We start from the raw sequence: 27,929 nt of genomic DNA, 5'->3' as shown, positions 1-27,929 counted from the left end.
CCTGTGACATCACATCTATAGCTTTTCTATGGCTCAGTCCCAAGTGAATGTGATTGAGCTATAAGGCTACTATACAATGTATGACCATGTATTTGGTATACAGTCCAAGTACTACCACTTCTTGAAATAGCTAATTGCGTGGGTGCTGGGAGTGGGAGTCACCAATATATATTTTCGACCTATAACCTACAGGGGTTATTCGTTAGATATTTAAAATGTTTAATTAGATTATTAGTCTGAAATATGCCTAAATCAGGCATATTTCAGGCACAGATGGTGGCACAACGCTTAGTTGCGCCGCTATCTGCGAATTTTCCCAGCTCACACCGGGTGGGCTTAATAAATGTGCCCCATAGTTTTTATATACAATTCCTGTGTTTTATACAATAAACACCAACATACAATACTCACGTGAAATCCTGCAGGACAACACGGGCTGGAAGGAAAGGAATTTCTTGGCATTCACAGTTAGTTTCCCACTTCAAAACTTTTATAGCATCATCCTCCTTTACCAACACACCATCACAATTACGCACCACAGCTTCTAGCACCACTCGGATGCAGAAAGGCAAGGCATCTGCAAATAGAATAAAACATGTTAAAATATAATTTAATGAACAGTTAAAGGGGTTGTCCTGCCTAGGTACTGACAACCCCTACTAGTATCATAGTGCTACAGATCCCTTCCCGGACAATTTGAGTCCCCGCTGGACCAGAAGTGGCTTGGTGCTGCAGCCAATCGTATGCTGCACCGCTGAAACACATGGCCGCTGAAATCAACGATAGGCTGCAGCAGTGAGAAGACCAAGACACTTCCGGGATGGCGGATACCCGAAGTGGCTTGAAAGGAAGCCATGGCACACATTACTGCCATGGGTTAAGTCAGCTCCTAAGCTAGACAATCCCATCTCTAAATACCGATTACCAATCCTCAGGATAGGTCATCAATATTTATTCGTGGGAGCTCTAACTCATTACAACATCACTGATCAATTGTTTGAAGCAGGTGCAGAACTGAGGCGAGTGCTGCGGCCTCTTCTTTGGCCAGTGATGTCAGATCCATGGTCATGTGGCCTCCGTGCAGCTCATTCTTATTCAAATAAATGGGACTGAGCTGCAATACCAACCATAACCGCTATACAATGTACGGCACGGTGCTTGATATACTGTGAGGCTGTAGTAATCATCCGAGCGCTGATGTACCCCCACCAATCAGATACTTATCACCTAGCCTTAGAACAAGTCATCAGTAGAAGACCCCTTTAAAAAGGGGCTGCCTCAGAATGTTAATCCATCATATACGCGATCAGATCATGGATGAGTGAGGAAGCAGGTTCCCCAGTCCGGCCCTTTTGATGAGATCCAGAACTGAGAGGTGCTCGGGCGGATCCAGCCCATTTATGCATTATATGGATGGTCTTTCAGCTAAATGACCAGCATTTAATGCTACAATTACAATGCAACAGTCACTGCTGGGAAAATGAGTGGGCAGATGAAGCCCAACCTGTTGACTTGGTGAGACTACCCCTCTAAATAATGAAGTAAAAGAAGAACAGTTGTTCCCTCAAATTTTCTTAATGTCCAGTAAATGCAAATAACCCACATTTAGGGTCCATTCACACGTCCGCAATTTCGTTCCGCAAGAATTGCACCCATTCATTTCTATGGGACCTGCACTTCCAGGTCCGCAATTCTGATCCCGAAAAAAATAGAACATGTCCTATTCTTGTCAGCAATTGCGGACAAGTAAAGGCATTTTCTATGAGAATGCCAGCGATGTGCGGTCTGCAAAATGCGGAACGCACATCGCCGATGTCTGTATATTGCGGATCCACAAAACACACACGGACGTGTGAATGGACCCTTACAGCATCCTACCAGGATTTAACAAAATGGCTGTAGGCGGTCTATTGCTTTCCTGATGCAGATTGTCTTTTACTTTTTGAGCAACATTTCTATCCAATTTACCTGGGAAAATTTGCTTTATAAACAGGGGTCGAGTGGAGGGGGAACGCATGGGAACGGCGTTCCTGCACTTTTTTCATGGCAGGAACGCCGTTCCCTTTCAGCCTCAAGCCAGGAGAACACGGCTGAATCAGATTCACAGGGGGAGACGGAGCGCACTGTGCAGGGCAGGTTAAGGGAGGAGGGGCGGCTTCAGTTGAGAGGAAGCTGCCTGCGACTCCTCTCATGGCGCCCCGCCCCCTAATGACATCATCTCCTTCACTACGAGATCATTTAGAATGTCTTTTAGAAAAGTTTGTCCTGGGATTCGAACTCACGACCTCTACACATCAGAGGAAGGCATTTACCCTCACAGCCATGAAAGCCGTCTAGGTAATTGCTTAAAAAAAAAAAATATAAGACTTCTAATTATACCTAGTGTACTGCTATCTAGTGTACAACCATACACATGACAGCTGCCCACTGTGTATGGATGTAGCAGAGCTGGGTGTGTTGGGGCAGCTGTCATGTGTATGGTTGTACACTAGGTATCAGTACACTAGGTATAAGTAGAAGTCTTAGATTTTTTTTTTTAAGCAACTACCTCAACAGCTTTTATGGCTGTGAGGGTAAATGCCTTGCCTGTAATGTGTAGAGGTCATGAGTTCGAATCCCAGGACAAACTAAAAGTGTTTTTTTTTCTTTTTCTGATACTTCTACTGATACCTTGTGTACTGATACCTAGTGTACAACCATACACATGACAGCTGCCCCAACACACCCAGCTCTGCTACATCCATACACAGTGGGCAAAGTTACCTACAGTAGAAGTCTTATATATATTTTTTTTTAAGAAGCAAGCTAGACAGCTTTCATAGCTGTGAGGGCATATGCCTTGCTTCTGCTGTGTAGAGGTCATGAGATCGAATCCCAGGACAAACTTTTCTAAAAGTGCTATTTTTTTAATTTATTTTTTAGTCCGCAGCGACACAAATTACAGCATGCTAGATTTTCTGTGCTTTTTTATTTTTTGGAGGGGGGGGGGGGGTTGCAGTGGATCTTGGGTGAGTTCCCACACTTTTTTCCCCAGGACTTGACCCCTGTTTATAAATGTTCATTCTTTTATACAAATGTGCCTAATCTCACCTCCAAATGAATATGGAGCCACCATTGTGTTTTCAGCTAAAAGCACTAAAGCTGTAACTCAATGGCTGGTAAATTGGATCATCCCATTAAAAACACTAATATTACAATGACATCACCATGGAGCCTTACAGTATATTTTAAGAGGACCTGTCACCTCTCCGGACATGTCTGCTATAGCAACTACTTGTATTCCCTTGTAAAAATGATATATGATGCACAATTCCTTTATTATTCCTGCTAGAAATTCTGAATGAAACTACTAGGAGCTTGAAATGAAGATCCAGATAGTTGTGACAATCAACTAGTGCTGCCAGTGTCAAAGTGTGCAGGGACACCCCCTGAACTGGAAAAACTCTTCTGGACCTCTATTGCAAACTGCTAGTAAGTCATTCAGAACTTCTAACAGGAATAATAAAGGAATGACAAAACATAGAAAAAGAAAGTAAAAAAAAGATGCTTCAGAATAGTTATTACATGGGGAATGGAAGTAGTTACTAAAACAGAAATGTCAGGAGAGATGGCGGGTCCTCTTTAAACCTGCATATTATTCTGGCAGTTCACTACTCACCATAGTCTGAGCCCTGCAACTTAGAAATATTGAAAAAAGTTTTATCTGGACTGCACTCGAGAGTTTCCACCAAGTACTTGAAGGGGTTGTCTATGGATCGATATGAAAAGAAATGGATTACATATTGATATTACCAAATACACTTGACACCTCACATTAGTGAACTTGTGACCAATCTACCTTTAACGTTAGCTGAATGCGTCATCCTCTTATCTCCCCGACCGTCACCAGCCTGAGAAAACATAGTAAAACACTTAAGTCCATAAAACACAATTAACCTTGTTTATAGCTACACTTACAATAAAAAGGGAAATAAAGTGGATATCTAATTATTACAATCTAATAACAAGGACAGGTGCACTCTGCGATCTTACCAGGCCCTTAAACTGGTGTTAAAATTGAGAGATTAGCAAACATGTCCTACTATGAGGACATGTCTGAGCCCGAGCACTGCGCCAAGGTTTCTCAAGTAGCTCGGGTCCTAACACTCACCTACCTGAGCCGTATGCGCAATACCAGGGGCCAGTAGGCAAATTATAGGAGTGTGAGGACCGACTCACAGACCACTCGCCAGTTAACACCTGGTATTGCCCATACGGCTCAGGTAGGCGAGTGTTAGGACCCGAGCTACTTGAGAAACCTCGGCTCGGCACGGCGCTCGGGCTCAGACATGTCCTCATAGTAGGACATGTTTGCTAATCTCTCAATTTTAACACCAGTTTGAGGGCTTAGTAAGATCGCAGAGTGCACCTGTCCTTGTTATTAGAGTGTTAGGCCTCATGCACACGACAGTATTTTTTTCACGGTCTGCAAAACGGGGTTCCGTTGACTGATCAGGCAAAAGAGAAAACCGTAGCATGTTACAGTTTTACAGTTTACATTTTCCCCATAGGAATGTATTAGTGGCAGAGCCGGCATTCAAAATACCAGAATTTATATATTTTTTTGATTATTTTTTTTTTGTGGTAATGTGAACAGTGCTGGAAGGTGTGTTGTCCCACTTCAGGTATCTCAGATATGTGAGACAGATAAAATCCAGAGAGTGGGAGCTGTATACATTTTCTGGGCTGGATTTTACTTGGATTGGTGGCTAGGCTTGGTGGAGGGAGTTCACAGTCCACACCCTTCCAGTATGGGTTTTCCTTTCTACCTGAGGTGATCGCAGGTGAGGCCTGTTGTAATCAGGCTGGCGTAAAGCTCCTCAGAGTAGGTCAGTCTGAGGAGGGAGAGCGAGACTGTTTTGTGAAGCAGAAGCTCTGTGTGTGTGGTCTCAGTCAGGAGGACTTTGAATAGCCTGAGTTTTGGAGGACCTAGAGAACGAGGGTTGCACGCCCAGCGTCTGGAGGACTACTGGGCCACACTCCCCCCAAAAGGTACTGGAGTTGCCACAGCCTGGAGGCTGCAGTATTGATGTTGGCTGAGTAAAGCCGCATATGTTGTCCATGTGTGAACTGAGCTCTATGAGTGAGGTAGGGACGTATTTTGTTTAGGTAACGCCTAGACGGGCAGGAGTTTATTTGTGTTTTAAGTGTTGGCGGTGCGGGAACCTCACCCCACCCAGTAATGTATAACTGGACTATCCTTTATCAGAAGACTGTCAAAATAAATGCACAGTTTGGACATGAAAATCCGTTGTCTGGTGAGATATCTGTGAGTGTGACCCCCTGAAAAGAGATGATCCCTCACAATATATATGATCCATTATAAGAATTAGGTGAATTTATTCTAGAATCTCAATGTGTACATAAAATAATTACTTTAGTCTCAGGAAACCTTTTCTTGGGATTGTAGACACAGGTGATAATAAGCAAACACTGTCTTCACCAAGACAATAGCCAAGAGTGTTATAGTGTGTGTCTTTAATTAAATAGGAAAATGCCATGAATAGAGTAGGACTTCGGATCGTGTGACTATACTGGAAGTCAACAGAAGTGTACAAATTCTGAACAGAAAGGACTTCTTTTTGGTCCTAGATGTTCACAGTAGCTCTAACCGCTTTTAATAGCGGATCCATATCCTGAATAGGAAAAAAGGGTTTACCACCCCTGTCCCCTTAAGACGAATCTGAGCCCAGGTGACCACTTTCTAACAAAAGCCGTCATCTTCTGAGCCAGAGATATCGGAGTAAACTGACTTATCCTGGGACTTATGAGGAACTTTCATTGATTTAAGTGCGTTCCCCACTTCCTCTCTAACTTCTTCATGCATTTCATCATGAAAGGCGACTTTCCCGCAATTGTAGATTCAATACAAGGGCGACAAAAGTATCTTAGTATTGGTGGGAGTCAAATTCGCTTTACACAATCCACATTCTTTATATTTTGTTTTAGAGGATGCCTTTTTTAGGTTTATCCTGAAAAACAACTCACCGCCATAAGCCAGTATTCAATAGAACAGAACGTATCACCGTACATACCCTCCATCCACACCACATTCCTTCTGGTCACCAGTACTTTCCATGACCTTCAATAGCCTGGATTTAGACCTTCCCGACAAGGATCCTCGGCTTCTAGCTGGGCATTTGAATTTAAATCCGATTTTTTCCCCACACTTCCTGGGTCTAGGAACGAAATCTTGCGGGATCTGTGACGTCACACACTATCCCGAGCCTTCCTTTATTATAATGTGGCTCCACCCCTTTCCCAGCTTCTAGTCTGCAGCATGGGAACTAGCCGCTGGCCGACTGCTGAAGCCGCCCACAATAGCGGGTGTCCGCCCAACAGTTAGTAAGGGAACTCACTTAGTATAGCACTTCCCTCCTTAAGACGCAGGCTGTAAGCTAGGCTACTGGTGTGTGGAGCGGAGAACTCACCCCGCGCACACCCCCCCAGCTTAAAAAAATAATTCTTAGTTACCCAGTTAGAAACTACTCCCCTCTATGGCCAAACCAGTAGGAAGGAAACCACTGAGTAAGGGAGTGGCTCCTCCTTTTTTATACCTGCGAGTTTCCTGTCCTAGGGGGCAGACCCTCTCTTGAGGATATGGGCTGCCAGATGGCCGCTAGCACATCCGCAATACCCATTTCCCATAGCTCTGTGTGCTTTTATTGTCTCAAAAAAAAAAAAAAAAATTGATAGATATGCAAATTAACCTGAGATGTGTCCAGCGTGAAGGAGCACACCACCGCCCTGCATTCTCCGAATCTCTTCCTTGCTCCCCGACGTCACAGAGCTAGAGCGTCGTAATCTCGAGATGCGAGAGCTAGCGTATGCGCAGTGTTGGCATAGTGTTCCTTCCCTGTGCTGGCATCAGCCCCAGGAAACAAACTGCATATGCGCTAGCTCTCGCATCGCAAGATTACGACGCTCTAGCTCTGTGACGTCGGGGAGCAAGGAGGGGATTTGGAGGATGCAGGGTGGTGCTGGCTCCTTTACGCTGGACTCATCTAAGGTTAATTTGCATATGTATCAAATAGTTTTTTTTTTTACACAATAAAAGCACACACAGCTATGGGGACTGGATATTGCGGTTGTACTAGCGGCCATCTAGCAACCCATGTCCTCAGCTCTATACACAAAATCCAGGTGACAGGTTCCCTTTAAAGAACTCCCACCAAAAAGGTTCCCTTTAAGATTACCAGGGAAAGGCTATCACTTAAGTAGCTCATTGGTATGTTACCAAATATTACTAAGTCTTAGATCTGTAGGGTGTCAATAATGAGGAGTTTCTACCTCTTTCTTAACCATCCACCATACAACCGTGCTGGTGGAGAACTCGGCATCATCAACTACTGCTGAACACAAAACTCCACACCATGTCTACAGGTACATTCCACAATCTACTTTTTTGCTGGAGATTTGTGATCTCCCTGCTCCAGTTTTCTGGCAGTAAAAAGTAGTAAATGCAGTGTTTGCAACTTTAAATGCCATTGCGATAACATATCGTCGCAACTGGCAATTCTATGCTGCCCTTGCCTCTTTCCTGAAAAGGGGGCAAAGATTTAGAATTTTTTTTAAATATAATTTGTATTAAGAGTTTCGTAATATTAACAAAAATAGCAAATAGCATAAAAATCTCATATAACAACTCAGAAAACAAAAAGGTCCATCATCTATACCAGGGACACACAACCTGCGACCCTGGAGCTGTTGCAAAACTACAATACCCAGCATGCCTGGACAGCCTACAGCTAACAGGGCATGGTGGGAGTTGTAGTTTTGAAACGGTTTGAAGGCAGCAAGTTGGGCGTCTCTGATCTATACAGAAAGACACATTAAGTTCAACAAAAGAGCTTTTTCAATCATAAGAAAGAAGGATCTACATATTCAGCGAGTACAATGAAATCACAAATAGTCTAAACCTTAAACGCATATATCATCATGCTTATGATGATGACGTTGTGGTCCACTGCCCGGGCCCATAAGTAGTGAGACAATTCTGGGCCAGAGGGACTTCTCTGCATGATCTCTCTGAGATACCAATCTGTTAACGTAAATGGCAATACCAATTGTGCGAATTCTTCCGCTGAGAAGAAAGTCATCTTGCAGGTCAACCAACATTTGAAGAAACTTGCTGTACATTTACTTTTGCAGTGTTCAGCATCTAGTTCATCTAAGAGCTAATCTTCATTTATGACAGTTTTCTGGTGTAAATGAAGACAGAAATCTAGGGTTTCCGTTTAGGTCACTTTTACACTAGCGTATTTTGCGGATCAGTCATAGATCTGCAAAAACGCTTCTGTTACAATAATACAACTGCATGCATCAGTCATGAACGAATCCGGATGTATTATGTCTTCTATATCCATAACGGATCTGTCTTGAACACCATTGAAAATCAATGGGGGACGGATCCATTTTCTATTGTGTCAGAGAAAACGGATCTGTCCTCATGGACTTGCATTGTGTGTCAGGACGGATCCGTCTTGCTCCGTGCACCACGGACTAGGCCTGCACAATATATCGCCAAAGAAATCGCAATATATCGCAATCGCCAATTGGCCGACCCAAAAATGCTGCAATTATATTACCATATTTTTCGCTTTATAAGACAAACTTTTTCCCCCCAAAAGTGGGGGGGGAAATGGCAGTGCGCCTTATAAAGCGATGGTTGACTTTTTACGTGGTTGACACGGATCTATGCTGCACAGCGCAGCCGGCGATACATCAGTTACAGTATGGGGAGGGAGGAGGGGCTGGAGGCAAGTCGTTAATCCTTTTATTTATTCTATCTTATTTATCTGTTCTGTGCAGTGCTATTAAGGAAATGGCAAGTTTTGTATTTTGTACTTTTGCAGTAATGCAAATATGTTATTTAATTTAGTAAAAGATGTTTTTTTTTTAAACACTGCATTTTAGTTCTGGAGTTAAGCATAACTACATTTCAGCATTATCAGTAATTTGTGTGTGCTTTTGCCTTGAAAATCCAAGCAAATAGACCTCTAGCACAATTCCCTTAAAATATCGCATTGCATACCATTATCGCAATTTTTAGGGGCCTAATTGCAATCGCACAAAATTCCCATATCGTGCAGCTCCACCACGGACAGAAAAACGCTGCTTGCAGCGTTTTCTGTCCGCGATGGGGATGCAACCAAAAGGAATGGAATGCACTTTGGATCATTCAGTTTCGTTCAGTTCTGTCCCCATTGGCAATGAATGGGGATAATACAAGCGTTTTCTTCCGCTATTGAGATCCGATGACGGATCTCAATAGAGGAATTGAAAACGCTAATGTGAAAGTAGCCTAAGGCGCACAGACTGCAGACGGTTGTGCCTGAGCCCCACCATAAGTTAGTCGTATCCTCCTCCAGGGATATCAGACTGGCATAAAACGCCGGTCTATGATAAATCTCCCCCTATGCCTGCAGAGTCCAATCACTGTCCAGAAAGAACTGCGCTGCAGGCAGTGCTATTTTTCAAAAAATATTGGACAAGGCAGCGAAGCCAGACAAAAACCCTATTGTAAGGCCGCATGCACACGACCGTGGTGTGTTTTGCGGTCCGCAATTTGCGGAACGGCACAGACAGCCTTCAATATAAATGCCTATTCCTGTCCGCAAAGCGCGGACAAGAATAGGACGTTATATTTTTTTTAGCGGGGCCATGGAATGGAGCAACGGATGCGCACAGCACATGGGGCGCTGTCCGCATCTTTTGCGGCCCAATTGAAGCGAATGGGTCCGCATCTGATACGGATCAAAACAACGTCCATGTGCATGATGCCTTAGGGCTCTTTCACACTTGCGTTCTTTTGTTCCGGAATACAGTTCAGTCATCGGGGCTCTATGCCGGAAGAATCCTGATCAGGATTATCCCCATGCATTCTGAATGGAGAGAAATCCGTTCAGGATGTCTTCAGTTCAGGACCGGAACGTTTTTTGGCCGGAGAAAATACTGCAGCATGCTGCGCTTTTTGCTCCGGCCAAAAATCCTGAACACTTGCCGCAAGGCCGGATCTGGCATTAATCCGGATCCGGCCTTAAGCTAAACGTCGTTTCGGCGCATTGCCGGATCCGACGTTTAGCTTTTTCTGAATGGTTACCATGGCTGCCAGGATGCTAAAGTCCTGGCAGCCATGGTAAAGTGTAGTGGGGAGCAGTATACTTACAGTTCGTGCGGCTCCCGGGGCACTCCAGAGTGACGTCAGGGCGCCCCACGCGCATGGATCACGTGATCCGTCTTCAAAATGCGTTCAGTGTTACTATGGCAGCCAGGACGCTATTAAAGTCCTGGTTGCCAAAGTAGTAGTGGGGAGCGGGTGAGCAGTATACTTACCGTCCGTGCAGCTCCCGGGGCGCTCCAGAATGATGTCAGAGCGCCCCATGCGCATGGATGATGTTTCCATGCGATCACGTGATCCATGCGCTTGGGGCGCCCTGACTTCACTCTGGAGTGCCCCGGGAGCCGCACGAACTGTAAGTATACTGCTCCCCACTACACTTTACCATGGCTGCCAGGACTTTAGCATCCTGGCAGCCATGGTAACCATTCAGAAAAAGCTAAACGTCGGATCCGGCAATGCGCCGAAACGACGTTTAGCTTAAGGCCGGATCCGGATGAATGCCTTTCAATGGGCATTAATTCCGGATCCGGCCTTGCGGCAAGTTTTCAGGATTTTTGGCCGGAGCAAAAAGCAGTATTTTCTCCGGCAAAAAAACGTTCCGGTCCTGAACTGAAGACATCCTGATGCATCCTGAACGGATTTCACTCCATTCAGAATGCATGGGGATAATCCTGATCAGAATTCTTCCGGCATAGAGCCCCGACGACGGAACTCTATGCCGGAAGAAAAGAACGCAAGTGTGAAAGAGCCCTAAATTAAACGCCAAAAAGAGCTGCATGTATTCCGCATTCTATGGAGCGTCCGGCCCATAATGGAACAGTCCTATCCTACTTTTTGGGGGGACAAGGGGACTAAAAAAAAAAAAATTGTGAATCGCGGCGTATTTATTTTTGTGACATTTAGCGCATAGGAGATTTTTTCAATATTTTAATAGTTTTGACTTTTAGGACATAGCGATATGTAATATGTTTATATATTTTATATGTAAAATTGTGAAAGGGGGCGATTTATACTACGTGCAGAATTATTAGGCAAATGAGTATTTTGACCACATCATCCTCTTTATGCATGTTGTCTTACTCCAAGCTGTATAGGCTCGAAAGCCTACTACCAATTAAGCATATTAGGTGCATCTCTGTAATGAGAAGGGGTGTGGTCTAATGACATCAACACCCTATATCAGGTGTGCATAATTATTAGGCAACTTCCTTTCCTTTGGCAAAATGGGTCAAAAGAAGGACTTGACAGGCTCAGAAAAGTCAAAAATAGTGAGATATCTTGCAGAGGGATGCAGCACTCTTAAAATTGCAAAGCTACTGAAGCGTGATCATCGAACAATCAAGCGTTTCATTCAAAATAGTCAACAGGGTCGCAAAAAGCGTGTGGAAAAACCAAGGCGCAAAATAACTGCCCATGAACTGAGAAAAGTCAAGCGTGCAGCTGCCAAGATGCCACTTGCCACCAGTTTGGCCATATTTCAGAGCTGCAACATCACTGGAGTGCCCAAAAGCACAAGGTGTGCAATACTCAGAGACATGGCCAAGGTAAGAAAGGCTGAAAGACGACCACCACTAAACAAGACACACAAGCTGAAACGTCAAGACTGGGCCAAGAAATATCTCAAGACTGATTTTTCTAAGGTTTTATGGACTGATGAAATGAGAGTGAGTCTTGATGGTGGAGTACTGGTTTGGGCTGGTATCATCAAAGATGAGCTTGTGGGGCCTTTTCGGGTTGAGGATGGAGTCAAGCTCAACTCCCAGTCCTACTGCCAGTTTCTGGAAGACACCTTCAAGCAGTGGTACAGGAAGAAGTCTGCATCCTTCAAGAAAAACATGATTTTCATGCAGGACAATGCTCCATCACACGCGTCCAAGTACTCCACAACGTGGCTGGCAAGAAAGGGTATAAAAGAAGAAAATCCTAATGACATGGCCTCCTTGTTTACCTGATCTGAACCCCATTGAGAACCTGTGGTCCATCATCAAATGTGAGATTTACAAGGAGGGAAAACAGTACACCTCTCTGAACAGTGTCTGGGAGGCTGTGGTTGCTGCTGCACGCAATATGGATGGTGAACAGATCAAAACACTGACAGAATCCATGGATGGCAGGCTTTTGAGTGTCCTTGCAAAGAAAGGTGGCTATATTGGTCACTGATTTGTTTTTGTTTTGTTTTTGAATGTCAGAAATGTATATTTGTGAATGTTGAGATGTTATATTGGTTTCACTGGTAAAAAGAAATAATTGAAATGGGTATATATTTGTTTTTTTGTTAAGTTGCCTAATAATTATGCACAGTAATAGTCACCTGCACACACAGATATCCCCCTAAAATAGCTAAAACTAAAAACAAACTAAAAACTACTTCCAAAAATATTCAGCTTTGATATTAAATAGTTTTTTGGGTTCATTAAGAATATGGTTGTTGTTCAATAATAAAATTAATCCTCAAAAATACAACTTGCCTAATAATTCTGCACTCCCTGTAGAGAGATATATATATATATATATATATATATATATATTTTATTACTTTTTATTTAATAACCATTTCCCCCCTTACAGGCTAGAACCTGGGATCTTTTACTCCCTTGTCCTATTCACCCTGATAGAGTTCTATTAGTGTGAATAGGACTTCACACTGTCCCTGCTGCCCTGTACATAGTACACACAGCAGCAGGGAGCTGACTATGGCAGCCAGGGCTTCAGTAGCAGCCCCATGATTACACTTCTCGGGCTCCGATCAGAAGCTGCCACTGCCGCCAATGAGAGGATTAAGGGGACTCTGTGGCCACTGCCTCCAATGATTTTAATACAGGTGCGGCACTTGAGGGGTTAATTGCCGCAGACGCAGCACCCTGTCAGAGGTTGGGTGCCGGTGTTCTGAGAAAAAAACCTTACCTTGAAAAAAAAAAAAAAAATACTTACCCCACGCGACTTCGGGGCGCGTGCGCCGCACAACGGGCGACCGGGAACGTAGTGAACTCATGATACAGTGCGCGCCGATTCCTGGGTGCGCGCGAGAATACCGCGCGTGCACCCAGCTGCGCATGCGCCATCAGGGTTAAGGAGATTTCACAGTCTTTAGACATGTAAAAAATCTCCTTACCCTGACACTGCGCACGCGCGGATTTTCCACACTACACAGCGCTCATTAGATTGTATTAATTGCTGGCTGGCTTCTAGCAGGGGGCGTGGTTGCAGCATATTGGGGGGCAATGATTGAAACAGGTGGGGTGTGCAGCATTTTGGGGGACAGGGGGCAATGATTAATACAGGTGGGGTGTGCAGCATTTTGGGGGACAATGCTTCAAAGGTGGATGCAGCATATTTGGGGGGCATTGTGTACTCCACCAGGTGTGTGCAGCATATTGGGGGGCATGTCTCCATCCAGGCGGTGTGTGCAGCATATTGGGGGGCATTTCTCCATCCAGGCGGTGTGTGCAGCATATTGGGGGGCATTTCTCCATCCAGGCGGTGTGCGCAGCATATTGGGGGGGGGCATTTCTCCATCCAGACGGTGTGCGCAGCATATTGGGGGGGCATTTCTCCATCCAGGCGGTGTGCGCAGCATATTGGGGGGGGGGGGGGGGGCATTTCTCCATCCAGGCGGTGTGCGCAGCATATTGTGGGGGGCATTTCTCCATCCAGGCGGTGTGCGCAGCATATTGGGGGGGGGGGGCATTTCTCCATCCAGGCGGTGTGCGCAGCATATTGGGGGGGGGGGGGCATTTCTCCATCCAGGCGGTGTGCGCAGCATATTGGGGGGGGGGGGGGGCATTTCTCCATCCAGGCGGTGTGTGCAGCATATTGGGGGGGGGGGCATTTCTCCATCCAGGCGGTGTGTGCAGCATATTGGGGGGGGGGGGGGGGGGCATTTCTCCATCCAGGCGGTGTGTGCAGCATATTGGGGGGGGGGGGGCATTTCTCCATCCAGGCGGTGTGTGCAGCATATTGGGGGGGGGGGGGGCATTTCTCCATCCAGGCGGTGTGCGCAGCATATTGGGGGGCATTAAAGCTATGGGGACCGGGTATTGTGGAAGTGCTAGCGGCCATCTAGCAACCCATGTCCTCAGCTCTATACATCAAATCCTGGTTCCCTTTAATACCTTTGTGCTTTTCAGATCTCCATGTTGAATCCCTTGCCTTGAATACTGTATTCCCTGTTCCTTTTAGAATAATTGTGTAATTGTGACCGACTGCTGTGTCTATAGTTATTCAGTCTAACATTTTATTTATATTTTTTCTTGATTGCCAACTGCGATGAGCCTGTTCTCCTGTGGGATACGAGGGAGATGAAGGGGTCGATGATGGCTACGCTCCCCGACGCATCCGTGCGTTAGGCGGGCGGTCGGGTTATTCTGGGTGGACGCATCTAAGAAGCATCTCGCGAGACGACGCGTAGATGCGGCCCGCGTTCGCTCCGGTAAAGGGCGCAGAAGAAGTTGGTCACCAACCTGCCGGCCAATGATCAGCGCTGGCAGGTTGGTGATTTTAAAAAAAATCGAATCAGAAGTCACCTAACACATTATATTTATAAATATAATGTGTTAAATGGCTTCTGTGCTCTCTGCTGGGTCCTTTTCGTCGGTTGGACCCTCCACAGGGGGGTATTCTTCTGAAAAGGCCTACAGGCTTCTGACCCAGTCGGATGAGGAATGGGAACCCTCATCTGATTAATCTAGCGGGTCAGAATATGAACCTGTGGAAAGCAGTGGCAGTCTGACCCAAAGTTCGGACGAGGAGGTTGAGGTCCCTGATACCACCAGGCGTACCCGGCCCCGTGTTGCTAGACCACAGGTTGCGCAGGATCCGATTCAAGGGGGCAAAGTTGGGCTGGCGCTGACGGATTACGTAGTGAGGCATACACCAGCAGTGCAGCCCATCCTGGACCTAGTACCAGCACTGCCGTACAACATAGTGAAGTGGCGAGCACCAAAAGGGCAGTTGAAGCTGGTACGGTGGCACGTGCAATAGTTACCCCGTCGCAGCCACCGCACAGACAGGCCCGTAGAGCCCATAGAATCCCTGAGGTGCTGGCAAACCCTGATTGGCAGCCCCCATCTTCAGCCGCGCCGTTAGTTCCCCCTTTCACTGCCCAGTCAGGAGTTCGGGTGGAGACAGCTCAGATCGGTTCGGCCCTGGGATTTTTTTGAGCTGTTCTTGACTGCGGAGCTTTTGGACTTAGTCGTGGCAGAAACAAACTGGTATGCCACTCAATTTATAGCCGCCAACCCGGGAAACTATTATGCCCAGCCTTTCCGGTGGAAACCAGTCCAAGTTTCCAAATAAAAAAAAAAATCTGGGCCTTCTCCTCAACATGGGTCTAACCAAAAAGCATGAATTGCGGTAATATTGGTCCACGAACCCAATTCATCACATGCCCATGTTCTCTGCTGCCATGTCCAGGGCACGATTTGAGACCATCCTGCGTTTCCTGCACTTTAGCGATAACACCACCTCCTGTCCCAGAGGCCAACCAGCTTTTGACCGGCTCCACAAAATTCGGCCCCTCATAGACCACTTCAACAACAAATTTGCAGATTTGTATACCCCTGAGCAAAACATCTGCGTAGACGAGTCCCTGATACATTTTACTAGGCGGCTTGGCTTCAAACAATACATCCCAAGCAAGTGCGCCCGGTATGGGGTCAAATTGTATAAGCTCTGTGAAAGGGCCACAGGCTATACCCACAAATTTCGGATCTATGAGGGTAAAGATCAGACCCTGGAGCCGGTCGGTTACCCTGACTACCTGGGGAGCAGTGGGAAGACAGTCTGGGACTTGGTGTCACCCTTATTTGGCAAGGGGTACCATCTTTATGTGGACAATTTCTACACAAGTGTGGCCCTCTTCAGGCATTTGTTCCTAGAACAGATTGGCTGCTGTGGCACCGCGTGACCTAGTCGCCGGGGCTTCCCCCCAACGGCTCGTTACCACCCATCTTGCAAGGGGGGAAAGGGCTGCCTTGTGTAACCAAGAACTGCTCGCGGTGAAATGGAGAGACAAGTGTGACGTTTACATCCTCTCATCTAGGGGTGGGCGATATGGCCTAAAATCTATATTGCAATATAATTTTAAGCATGTGCGATATATTGTTTTCTATATTGGGGGGGGGGGGGTGTTTAAACTTTTTTTTAGGGTGAATATCACTTTACACTCTCCCTGCTGCCCTGTGCACACAACAGCAGGGAGCTGACCATGGCGCCAGCCTCTCCTGTGCCCCCCCCCAGCCTCTGATCTGCCTCCCCCCCCCAGGTAACGCAAACCCCCCCCCAGTATTAATCATTGGTGGCAGTGGACACAGGGTCCCCCCCCCCTCCCTCCCCCCCATCATTGGTGGCAGTGTCAGTTCCAATCGGAGACCCAGCAGTGTAATGCTGGGGCTCCGATCGGTTACCATGGCAGCCAGGACGCTACTGAAGTCCTGGCTGCCATGGTATGTTAGTGAGCAGAGAGCAGCATTATACTCACGTGCGCTGTGGCCGCCGGTCGCTCCTTCTCATAGGTCTGTGCGGCACATTGCTAATGCTGTAAGCATTAGCAATCCGCCGCACAGACAGAAGAAGGGGCGACCGGCGGCCACAGTGCACGTGAGTATAATGCTGCTCTCTGCTCACTAACATACCATGGCAGCCAGGACTTCAGTAGCGTCCTGGCTGCCATGGTAACCGATCGGAGCCCCAGCATTACACTGCTGGGGCTCCGATCAGAATATCAGAATTGCAAACTGCTACCAGGGGGAGACCCTGTGGGATATGGCCGGCACATTCATTGGTGGCGCAGTGGCCACAGTCCCTCCCCTCCTCCTCTGTCCTCATTGGTCTTCAGCGGCAGCCGCACACAGTGGGGAGGGAGGGACTCCCCCCTCCTCCTCCTCCTCCCCCCCCCGCTGTGCCGGCTCAGGAGAAAATGATCATATCGCGGTCCGGCGATATAGGCGATATGGCGAAAATCCATATCGTGGCCCAAATTCATATCGCATATCGCCTATACCGCCCACCCCTACTCTCCTCCATTCACGCAGACACGACAATACAAATAGAACGGGCAACCAGTGTCATTGAAAAGCCCCTCTGTGTCCACGACTATAATTCGCTCATGGGTCTCTCAGGATACTAGGTTTTGAGAGACCCTAACACACAGGGGTGCTAGTGTGCTACTGCAGCTATGCGAAACGGTAGAAACCTCTCCTTTCACTTGGGATAAAGTACATAATGTACTTCGCACCATCTCTGTGTGATTTACACTTTACACATTGTCCCATGGGAAAGGAGAGGTTTCTGCTAGGAAAATAGAGTGAAAAGTAAAAAATAATTTAACAGGTACCAAGAAAAAGAAATCTTGAGTTAGTTTAGGTTTTAAAAGTTTTATGATGTTCAGGTTTTATAAAGTTCGTAACGTTAAAATTTCTGAGCCTGCTGCTTGTTTTTTCTTCTTTTAAGGCTAGTTTCACACTAGCGGCGGGACGGATCCGACAGGCTGTTCACCATGTCGGATCCGTCCTGCGGCTATTTCGCCGTGCCCACGGACCGCCGCTCCGTCCCCATTGACTATAATGGGGACGGGGGCGGAGCTCCGACGCAGCACGGCGGTGCACGGAGAAAGCCGCCGGACTAAAAAGCCTGACATGCAGTAATTTTAGTCCGGCGGGCTTTCTCAGTGCACCGCCGGAGCTCCGCCCCCGTCCCCATTATAGTCAATGGGGACGGAGCGGCGGTCCGCGGGCACGGCGAAATAGCAGCAGGACGGATCCGACATGGTGAACAGCCTGTCGGATCCGTCTCGCCGCTAGTGTGAAAGTACCCTTACTAACCACCCTTTATTTTCCAGCTGGACCAACCGACGAAAACACTGCGGCACTGATATGCATTCTGAGAGAAGCATTGCGCTGCTGTCAGTTTACATGTGAAGTCGGTTTATGCGGCGCTGCAAGACGAGATTTCTCCTCTGCAGTACAGGTACGTTTGCCCAGGCATATGAGCTGAGGAGAGGTGTTGGAGTTCATATGCTTTGGCAAACACTTTGTATAAAAAATCTGGCAAAGATGTCTTCCTCCACAACGATCGATTGATCGATGTGAATGGAGAAATCATGTTTGCCAGGACATAGGAGCTGAGTGGGTATGGATGTTTGGGCGGAGCCCCTATGTCCTGGCAATCACCAGGCCCCTCTTTTTTTTTTTTCTTGCATATTGGGCAGAGATTTTTTCATTCACATTGATCGATGCGAATGAAGAAATCTGTGCCGTTAATTTTTTTCTTTCAGCCCAGAGGCTGAACGGAAACAAAATCTCATTACCTGTATGCTCAATATAAGGAGAATAGCAGAAACTCCTAATGCTGGCCATACATGTAATGATTGCGGAGACCCTCAAATGCCAGCGCAGTACAAACACCCCACAAATGACCCCATTTTGGAAAGAAGACACCCCAAGGTATTCGCTGAGGGGCATATTGAGTCCATAAAAGATTGAAATTTTTGTCACAAGTTAGCGGAAAGGGATACTTTGTGAGAAAAAAATAAATACAAAAAAAAATCTAATTCCGCTAACTTGTGCCAAAAAAAAAAATATAATCTTCTATGAACTCGCCATGCCCCTCACGGAATACCTTGGGGTGTCTTCTTTCTAAAATGGGGTCACATGTGGGGTATTTATACTGCCCTGGCATTTTAGGGGGCCTAAAGCGTGAGAAGAAAAATGCGTAAAAATTCCCTCCTAAAAAGGTACTCATTGGAATTAGGGTCCCTTTGCGCATCTTGGCAGCAAAAAAGTGTCACACAGGTGGTATCTCCGTACTCAGGAGAAGTAGGGCAATGTGTTTTGGGGTGTATTTTTACATATACCCATGCTGGGTGAGAGAAATATCTCTGTAAATTGACAACTTTTTTTTAATTTTTATACAAAGTTGTCAATTTACAGAGATATTTTTCACACACAGTATGGGTATATGTAAAAATACACCCCAAAACACATTGCCCTACTTCTCTTGAGTACGGCGATACCACATGTGTGACACTTTTTTGCAGCCAAGATGCGCAAAGAGGCCCAAATTCCAATCAGTACTTTTAAGATTTCACAGGGCATTTTCATGCATTTGGATTCCAAACTACTTGTCACGCTTTAGGGCCCCTAAAATGCCAGGGCAGTATAAATATCCCACAAGTGACCCCATTTTGGAAAGAAGACACCCAAGGTATTCTGTGAGGGGCATAGTGAGTTCATGTAAAATTTTATTTTGTCACAAGTTAGTGGAATATGAGACTTTGTAAAAAAAATAAAAAAATAAAAATTGATTTCCACTCACTTGTGACAAAAAATAAAAACTTCCATGAACTCACTATGCCCATCACAATCCCTGGATTAAACAATGCCCCCCCAATATGCTGCGCACACCGCCTGGATGGAGAAATGCCCCCCCGAAATGCTGCGCACACCGCCTGGATGGAGAAATGCCCCCCAATATGCTGCACACACCGCCTGGATGGAGAAATGCCCCCCCCGATATGCTGCGCACACCGCCTGGATGGAGAAATGCCCCCCCCCCCCCGTCCCCCAAAATGCTGCACACCCCACCTGTTTTAATCATTGCCCCCCAATATGCTGCAACCACTCCCCCTGCTAGAAGCCAGCCAGCAATTAATATAATCAAATTAGCGCTGTGTACTGTAGTGTGGAAAATCCGCGCGTGCGCAGTGTCAGGGTAAGGAGATTTTTTACATGTCGAAAGACTGTGAAATCTCCTTAACCCGGACGGCGCATGCGTAGCTGGGTGCACGCGCGGTATTCTCGCGCGCACTGTATCTTGACTACACCAAGTTCCTGGTCGCCCGTTGTACTGCGCAAGCGCGGTCACGTGGGGTAAGGCTTTCTTTCAGGGTAAGGTTTTTTTTCTCAGAACACCGGCAATGTGTTTCTGCCACCTGTATTTGTAATGTATTAAACGTTAGTTATCATTGGTGGCGCACTGCGCCCTCCCCACCTCTTCATTCCCATTGGTGGCAGTGGCACAGGGGGAAGGGAGAGACTGCTTCCTTCTCCCCATGCTGCTGAGGAAACATGGCCTCGCTGAGAGCAGCGCGATCCATGTTCTCCAATACTGGGCTGTGCAGTAGCACAGTCTAGTATCGATACGGGGACAAAAGTATAGATTGGATATCGAAAATTCAATACCCGAAACAACCCTAGTCTGGACCTGACTGCAGTTCATTGTTGTAACCGACTTGAGTGGGCAAATGCACACATTCGATGGCGTTTGGCACGTTGGAGAGGCATTCTGTTCACGGTTGAGTCCCGGTTTTCACTGTTCAGGGCAGATGGCAGACAGTGTGTGTGGCGTCGTGTGGGTGAGCAGTTTGCTAACCTCAACATTGTGGATCGAGTGGCCTATAGGGGCAGTGGGGTTATGGTATGGGCAGGCGTATGTTATGGACAACAAACACAGGTGCATTTTATTGATGGCATTTTGAACGCACAGAGATACCGTGACGAGATCCTGAGGCCCATTGTTGTGCCATTCATCCACAACCATCACCTCATGTTGCAGCATGATAATGCACGGCCCATATTGCAAGGATCTGTACACAATTCCTGGAGGCCTAAAACATCCCAGTGCTTGCATGGCCAGCATACTCACCGGACATGTCACCCATTGAGCATGTCTGGGATGCTCTGGATCAGCGGATACGACAGCGTGTTCCAGTTCCTGCCAATATTCTGCAACTTCGCACAGTTATTGAAGAGGAGTGGACCAACATTCCACAGGCCAGAATCAACAACCTGATCAACTCTATGCGACTGAGATGTGTTGTACTGTGTGGGGGGAAATGGTGGCCACACCAGATACTGACTGGTTTTCTGCGCCGCCCCATCCCCTTCCCCTCCTCTCGACTCCCCGTCCCCTCCCCTTCAGTAAGGCAAAACTGTGAACATTTCAGAGTGGTCTTTTATTGTGGGCAGTCTAAGGCACACCTGTGCAATATTCATGCTGTCTAATCAGCACCTTGATATGTCACACCTGTGAGGTGGGATGGATTATATCGGCAAAGGAGAAGTGCTCACTAACACAGATTTAGACAGATTTGTGAACAATATTTGAGAGTAATGGGTCTTGTGTATGTAGAAAATGTTTCAGATCTTTGAGTTCAGCTCATGCAAAATGGGAGCAAAACCGGAAGTTTATATTTTTGCTCAGTGTTTATAATATTTTTTTTCATTTTATAGCATTAGGTGCCCTATACCACCTAATGCTATAACACAGACCCATTCATTCCAATGGGCCCACAAAAAAAAATAAAGTGGATGTGGGGTTTGGACTGGAACCGATTGTCCTGCAACTCCCTCATTACAGTACATGGGGTGGAAGTAAACTTTAGACAAAGGGCTCTTGCCATTCTTTGGAAGAAAGAGGAACCTGGCTTGGGTGTCACTTTCTACTGGCCAAGAGACAAACCTCACAGCTCAGGTTTCTGCAATGAAAACCCCCTAAAGGGTTCAAAAGGGGCTTTTTCTTCAGAAATTAACCTTTTTGTAGCCAGTGACATACGCCAACATGTCACACAGCTCATTGCATCCAGGGCTGTGGAGTCAGTACACCAAAGCTCCAACTCCTACTCTCTGTTGGTGGCAAAGCAGTGACCACACAGGTAAGGCTACTTTCACACTAGCGTTCGGGTTTCCGTTCGTGAGCTCCGTTTGAAGGGGCTCACGAGCGGACCCGAACGCAGCCGTCCAGCCCTGATGCAGTCTGAATGGAGGCGGATCCGCTCAGACTGCATCAGTCTGGCGGCGTTCAGCCTCCGCTCCGCTCGCCTCCGCACGGACAGGCGGACAGCTGAACGCTGCTTGCAGCGTTCGGGTGTCCGCCTGGCCGTTCGGAGGCGTGCGGATCCGTGCGGATCCGTCCAGACTTTCAATGTAAGTCAATGGGGACGGATCCGTTTGAAGATGCCACAATGTGGCTCAATCTTCAAGCGGATCCGTCCCCCATTGACTTTACATTGAAAGTCTGAACGGATCCGCGCAGGCTACTTTCGCACTTGCGAATTTTTTTAAAGTTATTAATGCAGACGGATCCGTACTGAACGGAGCCTCCGTCTGCATTAATATGAGCGGATCCGTTCAGAACGGATCCGCCCGAACGCTAGTGTGAAAGTAGCCTAACATCTCAGACAATAAACTTATTTTTTTACGTTTATGTTCCGTTTTTTGCTTTCTGTATATGGAGCCATTCATTTCAATGGGTCAAAAAAAAAAACAACAAAAAAACAGAAGGTACTCCGTATGCCTTCCGTTCCCGTATTTTAGTTCAAAGATAGAACATGTCCTATTATTGTCTGCATAACGGACAAGGATAGCACTGTTCTATCTATTTGCTGTTCTCCAAAAAAAAGAATGCACACGGACATCATCCAATTTTTTTTGCGGATCCGTTTTTTTTTTGTGGACCGCTAAATACTGAAAAAGCCATACGGTAGTGTGCAAGAGCCTTAGGCTACATGCACACGAACGTATTTTGTTTCAGTGTCCGTTCAGTTTTTTTGGCGGATAGGATGCAGACCCATTCATTTCAATAGGTCAGCAAAATATGCGGACAGCACACTGTGTGCTGTCCGCATCAGTATGTCGGTTCTGTAGCCCTGCAAAAAAATAGAACATGTCCTATTCTTGTCCGTTTTGCAGACAAGGATAAGCATTGTTACAATGGATCCGTAAAAAAAAAAAAAAAAAAAAAAACACGGATGACAAACGGACATCATCCGTTTTTTTTTTTTTGCGGACCGAAAAACACATACGGTCGTGTGTATGTAGCCTTAGATTGATAGAATAGAAATATTTTATTAATAATATGTCTAAACGTCAATTATACAATATTAATAAGAGATTATTTTTTTTAAGCTGGAATCAGAGTAAGGGCTTGTTCACACGACTATATAGTTTTGCGGTCAGTTTTTCACGGATACATTGCTCCGTTTTTGTTGCATTTCCGTTCCTGTTTTTTGCGTAAAACGGAACTTTGTAATCATTAAACACCAAACATGTGCAAAATGGGCTGGGCATAGCATTTCTACAGCATGGGTCCGCAAAAAACGGATGACATACGGACATGTGTTCCGAATGCATTCCGTTTTTTATACAGACCCATTGACTTGAATGGAGCCACTGAACGTGATTTGCGGACAATAATAGGACCCGACTCAAAATGTTGCGGAACGGAAAAACGGAAACTGAATGCAGACGGAGCATGTTCCTTTTTTTGCGGACCCATTGAAATTATTGGTTCTGTATACAGAATGCAAAAAACAGACCGTATACGGAAAGCAAAAAACTTTGTGTGAATAAGCCCCAAGGCTGAGTTCACATCAGCGTTCAGCCTTTCTGTTAACGGAGCAGGAGAACAGAAAGGACGGATTTGGCACATAACTGAGCCGAATGGAGCCTACGGACCCTATAGACTATAATGGGGTCTGTTACGTTTCCGCTCAGAAGATGATTTTGAAGCGGAGACAAAAGTTGCGCGTGCAGGACTTTTGTCTCCAATTCAAAAATCTTCCTCTGAGCGGAAACCTAACGGACCCTATTATAGTCTATGGGGTCCGTAGGCTCCGTTCGGCTCAGTTATGTGCCAAATCTGTCCTTTCCATTAACGGAAAGGCTGAACGCTGATGGGAACTCAGCCTCAGTAACTTTTTTTTTTTTCTACCTCCAGCCCAAAAAAAACTCCACTGCCCTGATTGCATCACTATAGAGAAACGTGACAAGAAGGATGGACACCTACAAGAAAGGTGGCTGGGGGAAGAAGTACCATCCCTGGAACTCCTCTTAAAGGGGTTGTCCCACAATAAAATGCATGAGCTCTTAGAAAGAAATTCTCATGTACTATATGAAGTTGGATTTTCATTTTTTTACATTAATCATCGGATAATCCCTTTAAATTCTGGGCTTTCCTCAAATCACATGAGTAGGATAAATACAAGAGCGGCTTGCAAGCCCGATGAAAAGTGAATGGCCCACGTCTACTAAGCTTGTCTAATATTCAGACAGCGAGAACATGGACTCTGCAGTCAAAAGATTTGCCACACTTATTGTAGAGACACACGCTGTGTGATTTGTCACTTCTTGCTAGAATTGATCCATCTGTAATAAAGAACAGACGATTACTTACCTGACAGATCCTGCGCTACCACCCAGTTCTCCTGGCAAGACTCAGTTTTCCCAGGACTTCCCCATCGACAACACTTGACCGTTGCAGCCAATCACTGGCCCCAGAGGTGCACTGAGGAGGCCAGTAATTGGCTGGAGCACTCACATGATGTCAATGTCATGTTGGAGGCTTGCAGGGAGAACTGGGGTGGGGGGGGGGGGGGGAATCTGTCAGGCAAGTATCACTTATTCTTTTATCACAGATCGATCCCCTTTAAAGTGACCATACGAAGTCAAAAGAAGAAGTCAGCCGAATGACGCCCATCTCTCCTGATTGCGCCACACGAGTTCAGTTTGGCCGAGAACATGTGTTGTCAATGGGTAGAAAGTCGCTGGCAGCTTTTCTCCAGGGAGAAATAAAAGGATCAGGTGTAAAAATTCTGTTCTCTCCCCTAGGGGAGCTGGCGGAGAACAGGAGCTCCCCATACACATTAGACTGTCAGCCTAGCCCACCGTTCTCGGGGAGTTTTGACAATACGTTGAGGCTAGAGCTACACGATGATCCTAAATGTGCGAAGGTAGCCTTACACGCATGACGGCTCATAAGGACAGTCAATGGTGTCACACTGCCACTCAACAGTCGCACAAAAATCCATTTTAGGCTACTTTCACACTCGCGTTTGGTGCGGATCAGTCATGGGTCTGCACAGACGGAGCCGTTCAGATAATACAACCGTCTGCATCCGTTCAGGACAGATCAGTTTGTATTATCTTTAAAGGGAACCTGTCACCCAAAAATCGCCTATTAAGCTGTTTACAGTACCTTATAGTGCTGTATAGTCGTTTCCTGATGCACTTTTTGTTAGTTTTGCAGCATGTATGCTCAGTCAGAAATCGATGTTATATTCAGCTGCTGCCCCGTGCTTCAAGTCAGGCTTGAAGTCACGGGGGCAGCGGCCTCGGCGTCTTACATGGCCCTCTCCCCGCCCCCTGCCTCTGTGACTGACAGCCGAAATCCGATTCCGGGACCGCGCTCAACGGCCGCATGCGCAGTAAAGGGCGGCAGGAGCGCGGTGCCGGGCGCGGGCGCGTTTGATACAGGATGTCGGGCGCATGCGCAGTGCGGCGAAAGTAAGACGGCGCGTAGTACGCGCGGCAGCCGGGACCGCGCTCCTGCCGCCCTTTACTGCGCATGCGGCCGTTGAGCGCGGTCCCGGAATCGGATTTCGGCTGTCAGTCACAGAGGCAGGGGGCGGGGAGAGGGCCATGTAAGACGCCGAGGCCGCTGCCCCCGTGACTTCAAGCCTGACTTGAAGCACGGGGCAGCAGCTGAATATAACATCGATTTCTGACTGAGCATACATGCTGCAAAACTAACAAAAAGTGCATCAGGAAACGACTATACAGCACTATAAGGTACTGTAAACAGCTTAATAGGCGATTTTTGGGTGACAGGTTCCCTTTAACATAGCCAAGACGGATCCGTCTTTAACACCATTAAAAGTCAATGGGAGACGGATCCATTTTCTATTGTGTCATAGAAAACGGTCCCCATTGACTTACATTGTGAGTCAGAACGGATCCGTTTGGCTCAGTTTCATCAGACGGACAACAAAACGCTGCAAGCTGCATTTTGGTCTCCACCTCCAAAGCGGAATGGAGACGGAACGGAGGTAAACTGATGCATTCTGAGCAGATCCTTTTCCATTCAGAATGCATTGGGGCAAACTGATCCGTTTTGCACCGCTTGTGAGAGCCCTGAACGGATCTCTCAAACGGAAACCAAAACGCCAGTGTGAAAGTAGCCTTAGATGGATTTATGTGCGACGGTCACGTCTCAGTACGACACTGTTGACTATCATACATTTTTTGCCAAAAACGTGACTGGACAAATGTCCTCATGTAGCAGTACCATAAGGATTGCGGATTTCAGTACAAGCAGAGGGAATGAGATTTGATCAATCTCACGTACACCTTACGTATATTTTCCTCACAGAGAGTGACCTGCCCCATGGATTTTGATATCTGCAGCATGTCAATTGTTAGTGCCAATTTCCCCACCGCAAAGGGCGAGATCGGGACAAAACCACAACAACAAAAAAATCCACAAGTAACACATGCAGATTTTGGTGGCGAAACATAGAGAAAACCTGCACGGTGTACTGGAAACCTTTGTACGTGCGGTTCTTCAGCCGCCTTCCTTCTGAGCATTATTTTGCACCAGAATACGGCAATTAGAAATTTGGCGCAGATTATGATTCCACTAAACCGTGCCCTATTAAATAGAAGACAACAGAAACATCAAAAACATGGCGCAAGCACAGACAGAAAGCGGTGCACAGCTTAGTAAATGGGGGTCATTCACTTCAGCTGGACATATGCATTGTGCCCTAGGGAGGTTACCATGAGGAAGCCAGCCTGGCCTGAGGTAACCCAACAACATGCACAGTAGCTGCAGCCAGAAGGTCCTTCAGCAAAACAACAGAAAGGAATGCACAATCTATCGTGATAAGACCAGCAGGTATCGCAACAGACGTGGCGAGCACGGGGCAAGGCGGGCGGCTAACAACACAAACAGCAGCTCACGGGGCGAGGTCTCACCGACTGAACCGAGGACGTCTCCGTCTCCGTCTCCCCGTCACCTCCCGAGCCTGCAGTCGCCATGTTGACTCCACCGGAGCCAGCTGCCCGATGACGTCGACTTTGCGTTTTTTTTTTCCCATGCAACTTTATTGGTAAAATGCAACCTTAATAAACATTGTTTGCTTCACTTCAACAAAAGGAGCTTTATTGAAAAACGATATAGACAAACAAATTAAACTGTGCTTGATATTATCTGATATAGGTGGAACTGAGGAATGCTGAGGGTGAGGACGGACAAAGGAATGGTCACCAATGAGACATTATTGGCTGCCCGGGGTCTATATTGTGCTGTATAGTGACATTTACAGGCCGTACAGCTCTAAAGGGAGTGTGGGACATCTTACAGACCTCGCAATTGTCCCTCTTCTTTCGCCCAAGTCCCTCTTCCCTCTTTGCTCCTCAAAGGCTAATGTACACCTATGGAGGCAATTTTTTTTATGATTGCGTTTCACTTAATTTTTAGCCAAAAATCCTTTTCAATGGCCCTTTATTAAAAATATTGAGCCATTCTGTCACAAAGGATTAACTGTTTTTCTGTGTGACTGGCACTTTCACTTTGTCATCTAATAACCCTTATCTCTAATTTACTAAGAGGCCATAAACACATATTTAAGGGTCCATTCACACGTCCATATTAATGGTCCAGATCCGTTCTGTAATTATGCGGAACGGGTGCGGACCCATAAATTTTCAATGTGGCCGGAAAAGATGCGGACACCACACAGTGTGCTGTCCACATCCGCATTTCCAGTCTGTGGCCCTGAACTTCCGGTCCGCGGCTCTGCAAAAAAATAGAGCATGTCCTATTCTTGTCCGCAGCTGCAGACAAGAATAGGAATCCTCTATATAGTGCCAGCCATGTGCGGTGTCATTGTTTTGTGGTCCACAATTTGCGAACCGCAAAACACTACGGACGTTTGAATGGATCCTCAGCCACATTCTTATCAGTAAGATAAGAACTGAGCTATAATGGGTGT

The 27,929-nt window shown here is 46.5% G+C and overlaps 1 protein-coding gene across 1 annotated transcript in view; it reads right to left on the bottom strand.

Annotated features, from left to right (window-relative positions):
- The window catches only part of IREB2 (iron responsive element binding protein 2), a 92,407-nt gene extending 65,392 nt beyond the window's left edge, over positions 1-27,015 (bottom strand). The window contains exons 1-4 of the mRNA XM_044279876.1: positions 26,911-27,015; positions 3,839-3,890; positions 3,659-3,748; positions 412-577 (exon numbers count right to left, since the gene is read on the bottom strand). Of these exons, the coding sequence (XP_044135811.1) occupies positions 412-577; positions 3,659-3,748; positions 3,839-3,890; positions 26,911-26,973 (371 nt within the window). The 5' untranslated portion in view covers positions 26,974-27,015. The remainder of the gene's footprint in view (positions 1-411; positions 578-3,658; positions 3,749-3,838; positions 3,891-26,910) is intronic.
- Positions 27,016-27,929: the final 914 nt, after the last annotated feature.

The sequence above is a fragment of the Bufo gargarizans genome, chromosome 2 (assembly GCF_014858855.1).
Source record: "Bufo gargarizans isolate SCDJY-AF-19 chromosome 2, ASM1485885v1, whole genome shotgun sequence".
Taxonomy (NCBI): domain Eukaryota; kingdom Metazoa; phylum Chordata; class Amphibia; order Anura; family Bufonidae; genus Bufo; species Bufo gargarizans.
The sequence above is the reverse complement of the archived record's forward strand: the minus strand, read 5'-3'. Positions and strand labels throughout refer to the sequence as shown.